At 42.4% G+C, this 18430-nt stretch overlaps 1 protein-coding gene across 1 annotated transcript in view; it reads right to left on the bottom strand.

The window, feature by feature from the left end:
- The window catches only part of LOC144682185 (solute carrier family 66 member 2), an 81447-nt gene that overhangs the window by 17530 nt on the left and 45487 nt on the right, over window positions 1-18430 (bottom strand). Inside the window, exon 4 of the mRNA XM_078544571.1 lies at window positions 11754-11970. Within this exon, the coding sequence (XP_078400697.1) occupies window positions 11754-11970 (217 nt within the window). The remainder of the gene's footprint in view (window positions 1-11753; window positions 11971-18430) is intronic.

The following is an 18430-nucleotide window of genomic DNA, read 5'->3' as shown; positions in this document are numbered from 1 at the left end:
ACAATATGGAAGCCAGTCTGCTAACCTACTCCTGATAGTGGTAGCAGGGGAAGGTCCAACTCTACTTGGTCGGAACTGGTTTAAGGAATTAAAGTCGGAGTGGACTGAGATTTTTCAACTCCGAATGAAAGATCTGCAAGAATTATTACAGAAATATGCCTCTGTCTTCAGGGAAGAACTCGGGAAGATTCAGGGGCTGCAAACTGAAATCCATGTGGATCCTGAAGCAACCCCCAGATATTTGAAGGCGAGGCCAGTCCCTTATGCATTACGAGAAAAAGTGGATATAGATTTGGACAGGCTGAAAAGGTTGGGAGTCTTACAACCTGTACAATTTTCCCAAATGGGCAGCTCCCATAGTTCCAGTACTAAAGCCTGACCAGAGTGTGCGAATATGCCGGGACTACAAGTTGACCGTTAAAGTGGCCAGACTTGATAGGCAACCTATACCAAAAATTGATGAATTGTATTCCAAGCTGGCAGGGGGAACTGCATTATGAAACTCGACGTGAGCCACGCTTAGAAAAGGCCTCTCGGGATTTTGTGACTATCAACACACATAGGGGGTTATACCAGTATAGCACGTTATCCTTTGGCATCTCATCGGCTTGTGCCCTTTTCCAACAGACGATGGAAAATTTACTTCAAGGTGTTTCCCATGTGGTAGCTTATCTCGATGATGTCCTAGTAACAGGACTAACTGATGAAGAACACCTGGCTAACTTGGAAGAGGTATTGAAGTGTTTCTCACAAGCCGGAGTACACTTGAAAAGGGAAAAATGTATCTTCCAAGCAAAAGAAGTGATTTACCTGGGCCATAGGGTTGACTCACAGGGCCTTCACCCAGTAGAAGGCAAGGTGAGAGCTATTTGTGAGGCGCCAGCCCCAAAAAAATGCCACAGAACTCAAGTCCTTCTTGGGAATGGTTAACTACTATGGTCGTTTTCTCCCAAATTTGTCAACAGTACTGGCTCCATTACACGGGTTACTCAAGAAAAACCACAGGTGGACTTGGCATGCCCCACAACAACAGACTTTTACGGCAGTAAAGTAGTTACTACATTCATTGGCCCTGTTGGTACATTTCGACCCAAAGAAAGAATTGATTTTAACATGTGATGCATCCCCTTACGGAGTAAGGGCAGTACTCTCCCACCGGATAGCGAATGGCTCCGAATGGCCCATTGGCTACGTCTCAAGAATACTCAGTGTGGCAGAATGATGATATGGACAAATAGAGAAAGAAGGCTTTACCCATTCTATTTGGTGTTAAGAAATTCCGCCAATACATCCATGGTCACCACTTCACCATCGTATCCGATCACAAGCCACTACTAGGTTTGTTTGGGGGAAGATAAGGCAATACCCGCAATTGCCTCAACACGCATCCAAAGGTGGGCACTGATTCTAGCTGCTTACAAATATACTTCTATTCACCGGCCGGGAAGCCAGATTGCCAAGGCCAGCGTGTTGAGCCGATTACCTCTAAATGACAGCAATGTGAGCGTCCCCAGCCCTCAAGAACTTGTCTTATTGTTAAACTTTCTGGATTCATCACCAGTGAATGCCAAACAGGCCAGAGAATGGACAGACCATGAACCAGTTTTGTCTGACGTCAGGGAACAAGTCTTACAGGGATGGCCTAACGAGCCAAAGTAGGAGGAAATGAAGTCCTATTTTAACAGGAGATATGAGCTCACTTGCCAGGATAGCATCTTACTGTGGGGAGCGAGAATCATTGTGCCTCCCAGAGGAAGACATCCATTATTGATAGAATTGCATAGCACTCACCCCGGCATTTCTAGAATGAAAATGTTGGTGTGCAGCCTCTTATGGTGGCCAGGGATGGACACTGAAATCAATAACATGATCAAGAGCTGCATACATTGCCAACAGGTGCAGAAAGTGCCTCCTTCTACTCCACTGCATCTTTGAGAATGGCCAGGAAGGCCATAGATCTGCCTCCATGTTGACTACGTGGGGCCTTTTTTGGGCACAATGTTCCTCTTACTTATCGATTCCTATTCCAAATGGATGGATGTATACGAGGTGTGATCACCCACATCTGCTGCCACCATAGACAGATTGTGTCAGATTTTCGCAATACACTGTTTACCAGAGATAATAGTGTCTGATAATGGAACGGCATTCACTAGTGGGGAATTCCAAAGGTTTATAAGTCTCAATGGCATAACACATGTCAAGACCTCGCCATATCACCCTGCATCCAATGGGCTGGCCGAGAGAGCAGTCAAAATCTTCAAGGCTGAATGAAAAAACTAGGTGTGGACCCTGCAGCAACGAAGTTATCACATTTCCTGCTCAGCTATAGGACTACGCCACATATGACCACTGGTATTGCCCCTGCAGAGTTATTAATGAAGAGACGTCTCAGAACACGTTTGAGTCTCATAAGGCCGAATTTAGGGGGGATGGTAGAGAGAGGACAGGAGGCCCAAAAAAATGAACACAATTACCACAGTTGTGAAAGAAACTTCACTGTAGGAGAAGCAGTTTTTGCAAAGAACATTGGAGGTGGGCTCAAATGCCTATCAGGTGAAGTCCATGCAGTGACAGGATCCCTGTCCTACCACATATCGGTTGAAGGTTGGATAATCAGGAGACATGTAGATCACCTCAGGAAAAGGGAAACAGATCCACAAGAAAAGGTGCGCCAAAAATTCCCGTTGGACTTGACACCACAGATAGAAGGAACCCCTCTTGCTTTGGAGGTACTTGTAGAACCTGTTGAGCCTGAGAGAGTCGAAGAGGCAAACTTACAGGTTCCTACTGAGGAGCCTAGTGGACAGGTAACTCCTGAGAGGGAGGCCTCAGATAAACCATGTGAAGTCGTAGAACTACGATAGTTGACACATTTGAAAAAGCCTCCTGAGAAACTGAATTTGTAAATAGCTTATTTATATAAGTAGTTAATATATTGTAAAATGTACTTTCGAGTAAAGGGGGAGGTATGTGGTAACCTGAGGTGTAATACACCTGTAAGAGAATGTGAGCGGATTGACCACGTGACTGTAAGACCCAATAGCTGTGTCGCGTGGGCTACCATGTTAATGTTAGTCTCGAGTAAGGTTTGATTGGAGAAGCGCACATCATGTTAATGCTCTGTTGTTTGTGTAAATAAATAACACTTGCTTCATTTCATATTGGCCTCTGCGTTTGTGGTATATTGTATCGACTCACCTGCTGACAGATGAGCGTGCAAGCAGTTTGCGAGCAAAGCGACCCCATAGTAGAATATAACATGCCTGCAAAGGTCAACATCACATCTGACCTTTTTGCCTCTGCATCCTACCAGGTCTCTGTCGGTGACAGATCAGTATAACTGCCTCCCATCTTCCATTGTTCTTAAACCATAAATTGTACAGAATGCTGCATTCATCCCACTAGGACCTACATTACCGTTTACTTTGTCCTCATCAAGCCCATGGCTTCCCATGACTGATAGAATTCATTTTAAGTTTCCCTCCATGGCCTTGTCTTCCCTGCCCCTGTGATTTCCTCCAGTTCTATGTGACAGGGGAAATCCTCTAGTCCTCCAATACAAGCCTGTTTCTCATTCCCTAATCTCACCACTCCATTACTGGGGTCCCTCCTTCAGATGCCCTCTCCTCATTCTCTGAAACTTCTTCCTTCATTTTGTCTACCTTTCCAGCCTTTTAATGTTTTTAAAGACATCATTAACATTGTAATCTTCAATTGTACTCTTGATTTCACCCGTACCCCACTTGACCCTTTCCCCTTCCTTCTTCAAGTGTTCCAAACTTGGATCCATTTGCTATCCACCATTCTTTAATACATTCTGAAATGCCTCTATACATAATGATCATCATCGAGGTGTAAGTAGTCATTATTTCCAAATCTCTTTACATATAAATTCAAAACAGGGTATACGAGCACAAATAAATCTGGGCTTCAATTCTGGATTAAAGGCCTAATAGCTTGGGCATACACTGTGCTATGTGAAGGTTTGGCAGTTTCCCACCATTCCCTGTCGCGCACAAGAGTCATGTATAAAATTGCCCATCTTGGAAAATAACCGGCTGTCTCATTCATCAAGATGACATTAGTTCTGGTGTTGGAAACAGATATTGTCGCCATGCTGACATTAATGGTGTTCAACTGAGATTAAGGCTGGTTAACTTCGTTGCAGTAGTGTAGAATTTTTATTCCACATCCAATCTTTCACCAGCATTTTAAATCCTGAGCTGTGAATGCTTCCAACAGTGGGAGAAAAATATATACAAATATTCCATTTCCCAGAACTGATGACCACCAAGATCCCTAACCCCAAAATAAAATTATCCTGGCCTGCATTTTGCAGTCAGCAGTGAAGCAAGGATGCTCGCCACTGACCTCAAAGAAAGCCATCTACAAAGATCTAGTGTTCTCTGTGCATGGTTTACTCCCTTCCTGATGATACCAAACTACCACGTGGACTGCAGCAGTTCAAGAAGGCAGCTCACCACGATCTTCTCAAGGGCAATTAGGGATGGGCAATAAATGCTGGCTTAGCCAGTGATGCCCACATCCTATGAATGAATGAAAAAAAAGGGATCTCTTGGCGTGGCAGCAAGCAGCCAATCACATTGAAATATTCATGCAAAGCAAACCAGGAAGTTAAAAAGCGCTTAATATCCTTCAGTTCTAATTTACAATTTCGCATAGCAAAATAAAGTTTATGATTGGATTAAATTAGAAGATAAAATGAAGATAAAGATTTTTAAAAGAGGAAAAATATACTTTTTTATTAAAAATTATGGATTTTTTTTATGATTATGGAGAACTTTGGCTTTCCACAAAAATAAAACAAGCTTTTCAGGGCCAGTGAGGGTGCTTAACAAGGGGGCAGAATCTTCGGGTTGGCGATTGGGGGCGGGCCCCGCTCATCGACGCGTAAAATGACATGCGGTGAAGTCGAGCGTGTGTCCCTGCGCGTCACTGCGCGTCATTCAGATATTCAATTCAGCGGACGCGCACCGGAGTTGGCTGCGCGCCCGCCGAACTGTCAAAGGCCTGTTAAGGCCATTTAAACATCAATTAAAATACTTAAATGAGCTGCCCGTCCAACCTTAAGGTTGACGGGCAGGCGAAGAGCCCAGACGGCCTTCGCATTTATCATGAAACCTCATCCACGGGCGGGATGAGGTTCCATGAAGATTTTTAAAGTTTAATAAAATTTTAACATAAAACTAATTGACATGTCCCAGCTCACGCGGCACTGTCGCATGAGGGGATATGTCTTAAATTTTTTTTTTTGTCTTTATTAAAATTTAAAAAAAATCAAACTGATCTGCCTAGGAGATTTCTGCGCTCTTTCACGTGCATGCACGAAAGAGCGCAGGCCCCAACTCGGCCTCCTCCCCCTGCCCACACAGGGGGCGCTCAGCACTTCCAGCCGCGCGTCATGCTGGCTGGGCCTTAATTGGCTCGCCCACGTAAAATGGCGGGATGCAGCCGATCGAGGACGGCGATCGGCTGCGCGCCCACCCGCACCCAACCCCCCCAGGACGGGGAGAAAATTCTCCCCATGAAGTTAGTATGGCATTAAAAATCCAGTTGCACCTCATTCAATAGGGTGCAACTTTTTCAAGGGTTTTTACAGCATGTCTGACACAAAGTGGAAACTTTTGTCAAATCATGTTTGGTCTGGAAAGTACAGCCTGTGAGAACGTGTACCATACGCCTGACAGAGCAGCAGATTCAGTAAATTTGCAGACTCCCAAAACTGCTGTCACTCCAAGTGGGGTTAAGATGGTGAACACTGACTGTTTCACCATCATTACTACTGCAAAACCTTGGCCCACTATATTTGTCATGAATAAGTAACTAAAACATGGGTAGAATTAAAACATATTATTGCAGGTAATCAGTAAACATTATAACATCTTAGAAAATCTAGAACGTACAAAATAGGAGCAGAAATAAGCCATTTGGCTCCTTGAACCTGCTCTGCCCTTCAATAAAATCATGGCTGATCTATTTGTATTTTGAGTTCTGCATCCCCATCTACCCCCGATTAACCTTGATTCCCATGCCTAACAAGAATCTATCTACCACCGCCTTCAAAATATTCAGTGAGCCTTCTGAGGCAGAGTTCCATAGTCGCACAACCCTCTGAGAGAAAAGAAATCTCCTCATCTCTGTCCTAAAAGGGTGACCCCTAATTTTAAAGCATTCCATTCCCCTCTAGTTCTGGACTCACCCACAAGAGGAAACATCCTTTCCACCTTGTCAAGGCCATTCAGAATCTAATATACTTCAATCAAGTCACCCCTCACTCTTCTAAACTCCAGTGGAAACAAGTCCAGCATTTCTAACCTATCCTCATAAGACAACCTGCTCATTCCAGGCATCAATCTAGTAAACCACCTCTGAACCGCCTCCAACGCATTTACATCCTTTCTTAAATAAGGAGACCAAAACTGCATAATATTCGAGATGCGGTCTCACCAATGCCCTGTATAACTGAAGCATAACATCTTTACTTTTATGTCCAATTCCTCTCGTAATAAAGGATAGCATTCCATTAGTCTTCTTGATTATATGCTGTATCTGCATACTAACTTTTTGTGACTCTTACACAAGAACACCCAGATCCCTCTGAATTCTAGTCGTTCTCCCTTTAAATAATACTCTGCTTTTTTATTCTTCCTGCCAAAGTGGATAGCCTCACACTTTCCCACATTATACCCCATCTGCCAGATTTTTGCCCTCTTTATCTATTTCTGTCTGCAAACTCTTTATCTCTTCTTCACAACAAACTTTCTAACTTATCTTTGTGTCATCTGCAAACTTAGCTACTGTGCCTTCGCTCCCCTCATCTAAGTCATTGATGCAAATTATAAAATGTTGAGGCCCCAGCACAGACCCCTGCGGGTCTCTACTCGTCACATCCTGCCTATTAGACAAAGACCCATTTATGCATACTCTGTTTTCTGCCAACCATCCAATCCTCTATCCAGGCTAATATATTACCCCTACACCATGAGCTTTTATTTTTCGCAATAAGCTTTGATGTGGCATCTTATCAAATGCCTTCTGGAAATCCAAATGCAGTACATCTGCAGGCTCCTGCTTATGCACAGCACATAGTAGTCCTTCAAAGAACTCTAATAAATTGGTTGAACATAATTTCCCTTTCACAAAACCATGCTGACTCTTTCTGATTACCTTTTGTTTTTGGAAGTGCCCAGCTATAACCTCTTTAATGATCGACTCTAACACCTTCCCTATGACAGACATCAAGCTAACTGGCCTATAGTTTCCTGAACATTACAATTATTTAGTGAGAATGAGAATATCGATGGGGGTGGAAGGGGGGGCAATTTCTGCAAAAGTATTGGTCAGGGCACAAGGAACATTTCATAGTCTCTTTGGTCTGTGTTGTTGTATTTTTATCATCCAAAGGAGCAATCAGAATATGAATTAAATATTTCATTCAGAGTGTCTCCATAATGATGTGTTATAGTGTTACAATAAGGCATTAGGTAGGAGCCACTGACAGGAACAAATCACTAATCTTTTAAACCAGGAAATATTTGTTACTGTTTTTACACAAAGGAATGAGCTTACATATTTAGATTTTCAACACTTTTAACTGATCATGGATGAGCTGTTGAATAAAGTTAATTACGCAGAAACTTAATCATTTTAGCATTTGACCATAATGATTCAAGGGATCAGATTTATGCCTCATAAAGGATGTGTAAAATAAAATTGGAAAAAGCTTTGTTTTGATTAAACTAAGTACAAAGTTCTGTTATTCAACAAATAAAGGAAAATAGCACATTATTTATAATTACAATGTTTTGACCCTACCAAAAAATCAAATGTAAGTTATTAGACACAGAGAATATAAGTAAATCCCATATGCAGACTTAGCAAAAAAAGTGCATCTGGAGCATTGAAGGTTACACCTTTACACTGAGGAGTAATGTGCTTTGTGCTCAAATGATTTTGGTAAATAAGGTATTTTAAGAAGTACTAAATAAGTTGTACCTGATTTCAAGTAATCACTTGAATCTTTGGAGAAGCATTGGGGGTTTGGATGGGGATCTATTCTAGAAATATGTAATTTGGGAAGGTTGCAAGAAAGAATCTTAAGTTATTTTGGCCTACTTACAATTGAATGGTCTACGTTCTTTAGTAATGATGAAACACTGCACCATGGTAGACTGCTGTTAATTTAGAATGAGACTAGCTGTTGGCAGACCAAATCCTAACACTGAACGACATTTCGGATGAGACTTTTTTAAAATCACAAAATGAACAAGGTACAGGCAGAAACAACTGTACGATAGATGTCTCACATAATTGACTGAACTAATGGCTCAGAGGCTACGTCTTAGGAAAGCCAGAAAAGACACCTAAAGATATCTCATGCCTTAGTGTGCACTTCAATAACTTGGTTTTATCAGAAGTATGTTAACTGTGTATTTGAAATTGGTGCGTCAAGCTGTGTTGCTGCTGTTACGATCCCAGTTCATGTTAATACTGGACAAGTCAGATCCCAGAGTGAAGCTGGCTTGGTAGATCCTAACTTTGTTTTTTTTTTTCAGAAACCATGGGGCTAAATTACTGAGCAAATTCACAGGAGTCTGCTGATGAATTTTAACACAAAGAAAATGAACTATATTACACCAGACATAAAGGTTGGAAAGATCTCAATACAAACACAAGAACATGATTCAAATATTGACTATTTCTTCACCCCTGCTTTACCTTTACAGACACAAACAAATTCAAAAAGATAAAATAATTTACTATATCTATCTTACGCTCTAATATTCAGGGTAAGTATGCGGTACATGTGAATCAACGGGCAAACTGTGGTCAGACACACCGCACTCCAAAGTAAATGACAGGTGTGACCAAAGCAGATTCTGTGGATTTCTCAACAACCCACCCAGACACTTGTCACACTATGAGCCAACCAGTCCCACAAACTTTGTCTGTCTCGCAAGAGCTTCCACTCTTCACATTCTAAGAACTCACCTTTACATCACATTTACTCCTTTTACCAATTATTTTGAATCTGTCCCCTCTCGTTCTTGATGCTCTCTTTAGTGGGAACAGTTTCTCACTATTTACCCTGTCCATACTGCTCAGGATCTTTAATACCTCTATCAAGTCTCCTCTCAGCCTCCTTTTCTCCAAGGAAAACAGACCCAACCTCTCCAATCTATCCTCATAGCTACAGTTCTTCATCCCGGGAACCATTCTTGTGAATCTCCTCTGTGCTCTCTCCAACGTCTTCACATCCTTCCTTAAGTATGGCGTCCAGAACTGGACGCAGTACTCCAAGTCAGGCCTAACCAGTGTCTTATACAAGTTCAACATGACCTCCTTACTCTTGTACTCAATGTCCCTAAGATACTATATGCTTTATTAATTGCTCTCTCAACATGCCCTGCCATCTTTAATGACTTATGTACATGTACACTGAGGTCCCTCTGTTCCTGAACCTCCTTTAGAGTTTCTCCCTTTATTTTATACTGTCTTTCCATATTCTTCCTGCCAAAATGAATCACCTCACACTTCTCTGCATTGGACTCCATCTGCCACTTTTCTGCCCAATCCACTAACATGTCTATGTCCTTTTGAAGCTCAAGACTATCCTCATCATAGTTAACAATGGGCAGAATCATCCCAGACAAGTGCGGTAGCGGGCGGGAAAAAGGACGTTATACCTGCTGGCCGCAATGGCATGTTTTCGCACCGTATCATCTCAATCCTGCCTCATTAATCATGCATTTCTGGGAAACACGCTGTTTCGATGGCAAGCAGTGTCCGATTCGCCTGCCACGCCGTCCCCTCATCACTTCCCCATGCCAGGTGCCATATTTAAAGCGCAGCCATGAGCACACCTCCCAGTGCTTCCAGCCCAGGACTGCTGCATGGAGGACATGGCCCTGAAAGACAAGAAGACTGCAGGCCCCCCGTTTCATTGACCCATTCCTTGAACGCATTCTGGACACTGTTGGAGCCCACCACGATGTACTCCCCTCCTGCTCTGGCCACAGGAGGCCCACCAGTGTCACCACTCCAGCTTGGGAGGTGGTGGCAGAGCTGGTCAATGCTGTACAGAAGAGGTTCACCATACAGTGCAGAAAGGGGATGAATCATCAATGTCGCCAGGCTAAGGCAACCATCTCATCACTCTAAACTTACACATTTACAAGGCCATCACGCATTCACTGGCACATCACTCACTGCCAGCGCAAGTGACATCACCACTCACTCTCTCACAAACACCCTCACAACTCCATCTGGCATCATCTCTTCTGGAGATTGCCTCCTCAGACCTCACCCTCTTGAGGCCACTTGCACAGACCAACATTTGTCCCCACACCCACGCCCTGGGATACCCCTCTGCCCCAGTAATGCCCTAGCCCTGCAGCCTCTTCCCTTGCCTGAGGCCACTTCTCCCCCTTCCCCAAGCAAGCCCTAGCCCTGCAACAATTGAAAAGCCACCCCCATCTTACAGTTAGTCGCATAAGTACAGACCTGCCCGCGAGTCCCCCTAAAAGTGCAATGGTGCTGTCTGCGAAGCCTGGCGCTGATGACGAAGCTAGATAAGCAAACAAGCCTCAAAGTCCTGAGTGAAGTGCAGCTTGTCATGTGCATGTCGCTTATGTTCATTTGTTCACTGATGTGCCTGGATGATTCAGCGTGGGGGGGAGGATTCGGCGAGCAGGGCTTACAGTAATATGCAGATATATTTAAGTGGCATCCCTGATGTCCAGCAGTGGGAAACGCGGCCCACCATTGAAGGGTGGAGCAGACGATTGCAAACTGGTTTCATGACGGCGTGAAACCAATTTTTGGCCTTCTCACTGTATTGCCCGTCACGCCCGCCATGACACCTGACACCAATGGGGACAGCCCAACGTTTCCAATTTTTGTATCATCTGCAAATTTGGAAATCATGCCCTGAACACCACAGTGTAGGTTATTAATATATGTCAGGAAGAGCAAAGATCCCAACATTGACCCTTTGGGAACTCCACTACTATCTTCCTCCAATATGAAAAACAAACATTTATCAATATTCTCTGTTCCCTGTCACTCAGTCAATTTCTTATCCAAGTGCCTACTTTCCATTTTATTCTATGAGCTAGTATTTTGCTCACAAGCCTGTTTGTGTGGCACTGTATCAAATGCTTCTTGGAAACCACATCAACAGCACTGCCCTTAACAACCTTCTCTGTTACCTCCTCAAAAAATACTGAACAAAAAGTCTTCTTGTACTTTATTGCAGTCCTCCTCAGTGTTGACTCATCCCATCCAATCTGGTGTCATTTGCAGATTCAGAAATTGCATTGTTGACTCCAAAGTCTAAATTGTTAAATAAATTGTGAACAAGGATGGATCTGGTGCTGATCCTTGTGGAACTCCACCTCCCACCTTCTGCCTTTCTGACTAGCTACCTGTTACCCCTACTATCTGCTATCTGTCTTGCAGTCAGCTCGCTATCCATTCTGCTATTTTTCCCTTGACTCTTCAGGCTCTGACCTTATTCATCAGTCTATTATGTGGTACCTGATAAAAGGCCTTTTGGTATTCTAGATATATTATATTTACTTCATTTCCCCAGTCTACACTTTCTCTAAACATTCAAAATGAACATTACTACTGTTAAGTTATTTTTAAAATACTCAAGCACATTATTTGCAGTAGTACTTAAGGACGTTCAAAATAGTGAGCGTTTATGAACAAGAATATTTTCTCACCTCATTCCTGCTGTTGACTTGTTCTTGAAGTTCTGGAAAAGCTGAGGCACTCCCAACATGGCTTCAATGAGGACAGCTGAGAAGCCAAGAGTTTCCACATAGAGTTGAGAGTCAATAAGGAGGTATGTAACAAAGAAGCACATCACAGTGAAGGTTAAACAAAACTGGATGTAATCAAGAAAGCGGCTCCAGGCCCAAAAATATCTTGGATCAAAGTCTAGGGAGAAAAAAACAAAACAATTTTGATCATGCAAGTATCTACGGAACATGAGTATTAATTTATCACAATCACCTAGACAACAATAGTCTCTAATAAGGCACTATATATATGCTGTTATTTGGAGTTTGATGTGAGGGACATATGCCCTGTAATTCCCATTAAACGTGTCACAGTATCTAGAGAGATTCTACATCCTTCCTAACAGCACTGGAGGTGTACCTACAACAAATAGACTGCAGTAGCTCAAGGCAGCCGTTCACCACCACCTTCTCAAGGGCAATTACAGATCAGCAATAAATCCTGGCTTTGCCAGTGGCCCTCACATCGCAGAAAAGAGTAAAAAAAACATACACAGTGTAACATAAAAACATTCCACTGTCCCTCCCCCCTCTGCCTACTCTTCATCTCTCTGACCAAGAGTTCTAAAAGTTAATGCATATATACACTTAGCAGTTACAGCACAGAAGCAGGTCCTTAGAACATATGAATTAGGAGGAGTAGGCCACTTGGCCTCTCGAGCCTGCTCTGCCATTCAATAAGATCATGGCTGACCTGAATGTAACCTCAAACCCACTTTCCTGCCTACCCCCGATAACCTTTCACCCCCTCGTTAATCAAGAATCTATCTAGCTCAGCTTTAAAAATATTCAAAGACTCTGCTTCCAACGTCTTTTGCGGAAGAGAGTTCCAAAGACTCACAACCTTTGAGAGAAAAAAAACTCCTCATCTCTGTCTTAAATGAGCAACTCCTTATTTTTAAACAGTGACCCCTAGTTCTAGATTCTCCCACAAGACGAAACATCCTCTCCACATCCACCCTGTCAAGACCCCTCAGGGTCTTAAAGGTTTCAATTAAGTCACCTCTTACTCTTCTAAATTTCAATGGATAAAAGCTTAACCTGTCCAGCCTTTCCTCATAAGACAACCCGCCCATTCCTGGTATTAGTGTAGTAAACCTTCTCTGAGCTGCTTCTAAAGCATTTACATCTTTCTTTAGATAAGGAGATCAGTAGTGCATACAATACTCCAGATGTCGTCTCACCAGTGCCCTGTACAACTGAAGCATAATCTCCCAGCTTTTGTAGTAAATTCCCCTCACAATAAATGATAACATTCTATTAGATTTCCTTATTACCGGCTGTACCTGCATACTAACCTTTTGTGACACAGGCACTAGGCCACCCAGATCCCTCTGAATCTCAGAGCTCCTCAATCTCTCACCACTTGGATAATAAACTTCTTTTTTATTCTTCCTGCCCAAATGAACAATTTCACATTTGCCCACATTATACTCCATTTGCCAGGTCTTTGCCCACTCACTTAACCTATTTATGTCACTTTGTAGCCTTCTTGCATCTTCTTCACAATTTACTTTCCTACCTATCTGTGTGTCATCAGCAAATTTAGCCACCATTCCTTCAGTCCCTTCATCCAAGTCATTTATATAAATTGGCCCCAGCACTGATCCCTGTGGCACACAACTTGTCACATCCTACCAACCAAAAAAGGCCCACTTATGCCAACTCTCTGCTTCCTGTTAGCTAGCCAATCTTCTATCCATGCCAATATGTTACCCCCTATACCATGAGCTTTTATTTCCTGCAATAACCTTTGATGTGGCAATTTATCAAATGGCTTCTGGAAATCCAAGTACAGTACATCCACCGGTTCCCCTTTACCCACAGCTCAACACATAAATTGGTTAAACATGAACCACGTTGACTCTGCCTAATTGCCTTGAATTTTGCTAAGTGTCCTGCCAGAACATCTTTAATAATAGCTTCTAACATTTTCCTTATGACTAGTTGATAGTTTCCTGCTTTCTGTCTCTCTCCCTGAATCCATCCGTGTGGACAATTAGTCCTCATCACATTTATAATATTCCTTCATGCCTTCTTCTTTCATCCATTAATCCAATTTAATCTTTAATGTTGACATTGTTTCTGCCTCAATCACTAACCCTGGAAATAAATTCCACAGGCTCACAAATCTCTGTGTGAGGAAGTTACTCCTGCTGAAAAGAATTTTAAAAATGTAGCTGTACTAATATTATTTTACTGATCAACACAATATTAGAGAACAGTTAACTCCCTAGAATGACTCTGGGCACCTATTGTTCTCCAACCAAGAAGTTTCCCACCATTATAGGAAACATTTACAGAATATTTCTGTTTTGAGAATGCATTCTCATTACCTCCAACCAGACCGAGCAACTTATGAAGCAATCATTCAGTCTTGTAACACACAGCAAGAAGTCTCAAGAATAGAGAGGTGAGACATGACAGGAGGCACGAAAAAGACAAGAGAATTATGCTCAAACTAATGAACTCCTGTGCAAAGTGAACAAAAACTTTAATCACCAGCCATAGGCAGAAACCAATTTTGTGCTTCTTTGTTTGGATTGGCCTGTGCAAGGTTAGGAAACAGTCTTTTGGAAAATTCAATAATATAGAGTCAATGGTTTTTAACACAGAAGGTGTGATTCAACTTTGGACAGGATACATTAATCAACTTTGCAGTATTAAGAAAACAAGAAATATACATAATCGCATCCCTAAGGGTCCCTCAAAGAAAAGAGACAAACCAATTAGTCAAACCTTGTCAGAACTATGGACTTTTAATGCAACCAGGGGGAGCTGACAAATTACACAAAGGTAAATTTTCTCTTGCTGCTCCCTTGATGCATGACAGGAGTACATAATGGTCTGGATTTTGTAGTCGTAATGACAGCAAAAGTGTCAGTGCTCACCGACATTACAGACAGTTGACAGAAACTAATGGTGTCTACACTCATTCAGTTAAAGGAGAAAAGGTTGCTTGCAGTGATACCCTTTATCCCCACAGGGTATGTCGGTGAAGTCCCCACAAACGGAAATCTTTAGAAATCACTGAACAGACAAGAACTTTGCCCTTTTATTCTGTAACATCTCTGTTAAAATCCCTGAAAGGATTATGCCTTGTCATTCATGTGTTAATGAGGCTTTCAGTCATCTTTCCTAATAACTCCCTATGTGGCTTGGTGTCAAATTTTGTTTGAGCACGCTCCTGTGAAGCATCTTGTATTTATACAGCACTTTAACATTGTAAAACAGCACAAGTTATTGGCTGGAACTTTCCAGCCTCTCACGCTGGTGGGATCTTCCAGTCCCGCCGATGTGGACGGAGATTTCAATGGCTCACCGGCCCTGCCACGGGGGATCTCGCTGCGAGGGAGCTGGAAAATTCCGGCCATTGACCCAGAACTTTGTAAGTTCAAAGCTCAATCCAGTACTTGAGCGTAAGAGGACTAGAGTATATTACCTAAAATAATGCTCGAATGCAGTACTGAGGGTGTGCTGCATTGCTTGAAATGCAATCCTTCAGATGAATCAGTAAATCAAGCCCTTGTCTGTTTAGTGATATCCAAATAAGGTATTGTAAGGTAAGTTAAATACCCAAATAAGGTATTGTGACCAATGTGACTTTCTGGTCTGACAAGGATGGTTCAAGTGAAGTTTATCAAATATTTAGCTCTTGGGTCATCTTCTGGCTAGGCTGACTTGGCGGAAAACCACAAACATTTCCCTGCTTAGGCCCATAGCAGTCAGGCCTCAACGACATTACTAGAAGAGCAGTTTCAAATCGAAGACTGCAGGAAAATAATAGGACATCACACGGCTTTCCCACTAGTGCTGCCCAATTGACATTAAACAGCTTGAACTGTGTTGATAGCATCTTTCCAGGCCATTTATCAACATGAAAGAATTCAATGGGTGACCTTGGCACATACAAACAGACCCAACATAGAGCAAGAGAATGGAACATATGGCACAGTTTAACCAACCGTACAAATACAAGTTGTGTCACGATCTGAGGCCAAGGCGACAATATTACACTGGGGAAAAAAGGATCGTGAGTTAAGCTCAAGATTTTTTTTACCAGAGGTCACTCTTTGCTCTATATTCCCTCTCAAAAATAGAGACACTAAAGGGATAGTTTTGATGACATTGCAAGGGGCAGCCTCAGTAATAAGTTTATGAGGTTCATCAGCTTTCTTCCCTTCGTGCTTTGAAACATTCTCAGAAAACAGGTGGAGAGAGAGAGAATACGGTCGAAAGGTCTAACTTCACCTCCGCAAAGGTTCTGTTCCTCTGCATTTCCTGTTACAGTTCAATGGTTCTGAGATATGTTCACCAAAAACAATGTTCATCAATCTCTTTTCCTCAATGTGGATTGATTTTTTTTCAAGTGCTGAACTTGCTTGCAAATTTAATTGGAAATTCTGACCAACAAACATGTCAACAGTCAAAAGTATTATTAATCCAACAACTTTGAGCTAAACTGAGTAACATTTCACATCATTTTGAATCAGGCTAAACTATAAATACATCCAAGAGCTGTGTTCATTAAGACAAGTTGGTCCAAACCATTTCATGTTTTTCAGATTGAGCCTCACATGATGTTATATATTTGATGGTTCAAATCACAGAAACACAACAGAACAGAGAAATTGTTCAAAAAGGACTGATAATTCAGTTCTACATAACTGCAGGAGAGTAAACAAAAAATAAGTTTTCAAATATTATTGGAGAATTTAACTAGTTCTGAGGGTGCACTAGTTAACCAGTAACATTCCATTCTGCACTAAAGTAACACAGGTTAAATTTTACCTAACTCATCTGACAGGAAACTGATAGCAATGGAGCCTGGTAAGGCAGAATGAAAGGGTGTGTGGGCATAAGCCACAGGTCAAAGGTGAATTCTCAAATAGACTTGCTGTTCCTGGTCTGATTAGGTCATTAAATCACTTCTTGCACTGTATCCGAGGCCGGGCTACAATGCTCCTGCTGCTCACCTCCTCAGTTACTTCTAACTATGCCTTCTCGGTGAGAGCAGCAGGTTTCTTCCTCCCATTGCTGGCAATAGTTACGTTGCTCCTCGTTCTCACTGACCCCAGCAGTAACTCCAGGGACGCATTACTGATTCAGAAGATGCCTTCGCATTAATATCAATGCCAGGATCTTCCAGCCCGGAGAAGAGTGCCCAGCAAACTGAATTATTCAGCCCAGATACTAATTAGTCCTCAATGATATATCTACCTATTGGAAGAATTAATAATTTATTGCCTATAAAAGAAAATTGATGATTGCGTTAAAAAATAATTTGCATATGATTCTTTTTTTTCCCTGCTCCCCACTCTGTTTATATTGTAACTCTGATGTTGACTGTCGCTCTCACAGTACAATACACCTATTATTGCCTGCTGGAGACCCCTAAGGTGAAAGACTTGCTACTCACTGACTGGAACAGTGACTTTCAAAATTATGAGTGGACTGAAACAGCAATCAAAGGCTACACCTTTTCATTCAACTTATTTATGTGAAACAGGTAAATATACCTCCATGTACAGTGCCAGTATAATGATATGGGCTGCAGAACAGTTTCAGCTGACTATTTATTAAACGTTTCTTAAAAGAACTGAATAGGAGCTTAAGCTATGGTGCAGACTTTGCTGTAAAAATCACAGTAAAGCTAATTGTGCTCACCATTACTGTGGGGTAAATAATTTTTCTTTTATTCCTTCATGGGATGTGGGCTTCACTGGATAGGCCAGCATTTATTGCCCATCCCTAACTGTCCTTGAGAAGGTGGTGGCAAGCTGCCTTCTGGAACTGCTGCAGTCCATGTGGTATAGGTACACCCACAGTGCTGTTAGGCAGGGGGTTCCTGGATTTTGACCCAGTAACGGTGAAGGAACGGCAATGTATTGATGGTGAGTAGCTTGGAGGGGAACTTCCAGGTGGTGGTGTTCCCATGTATCTGCTGCTCTTGTCCTTCTAGATGGTAGCAGTTGTGGGTTTGGAAGGTGCTGTCTAAGGAGGCTTGATGGGTTTCCACAGTGCACCTTGTAGATGATACACACTGCTGCCACTGTTTGTCGGTGGTGGAGGGAGTGAATGTTTGTGGATGTGGTGCCAATCAAGCGGGCTGCTTTGTCCTGGATGGTGTCAAGCTTCTTGAGTGTTGTTGGAGCTGTACTTATCTAGGGAAGTGGGGGGTATTCCATCACACTCCTGACTTGTTCCTTGTAGATAGTGGACAGGCTTTGGGGGGTCAGGAGGTGAGTTACTCACTGCAGGATTCCTAGCCTCTGACCTGCTCTTGTAACCACAATATTTATATGGCTAGTCCAGTTCAGTTTCTGGTCAATGGTAACCCCCAGGATATTGATAGTAGGGACTCAGTGATGGTAATGCCATTGAATGTCAAGGGGCGATGGTTAAATTCTCTTTTGTTGGAGATGGCCATCGTCTGGCATTTGTGTGGCGCGAATGTTACTTGCCACTTATCAGCCCAAACCAAACCCAATCCAAATAATACAGCAATAAAAGCAAAATACTGCGGATGCTGGAAATCTGAAACAAAAACAGAAAATGCTGGAAAAACTCAGCAGGTCTAGCAGCATCTGTGAATGCAT

The sequence above is a fragment of the Cetorhinus maximus genome, chromosome 6 (genome assembly GCF_964194155.1).
Source record: "Cetorhinus maximus chromosome 6, sCetMax3.hap1.1, whole genome shotgun sequence".
Taxonomy (NCBI): Eukaryota; Metazoa; Chordata; class Chondrichthyes; order Lamniformes; family Cetorhinidae; genus Cetorhinus; species Cetorhinus maximus.
This window is presented reverse-complemented; position numbering and strand designations above follow the sequence as displayed.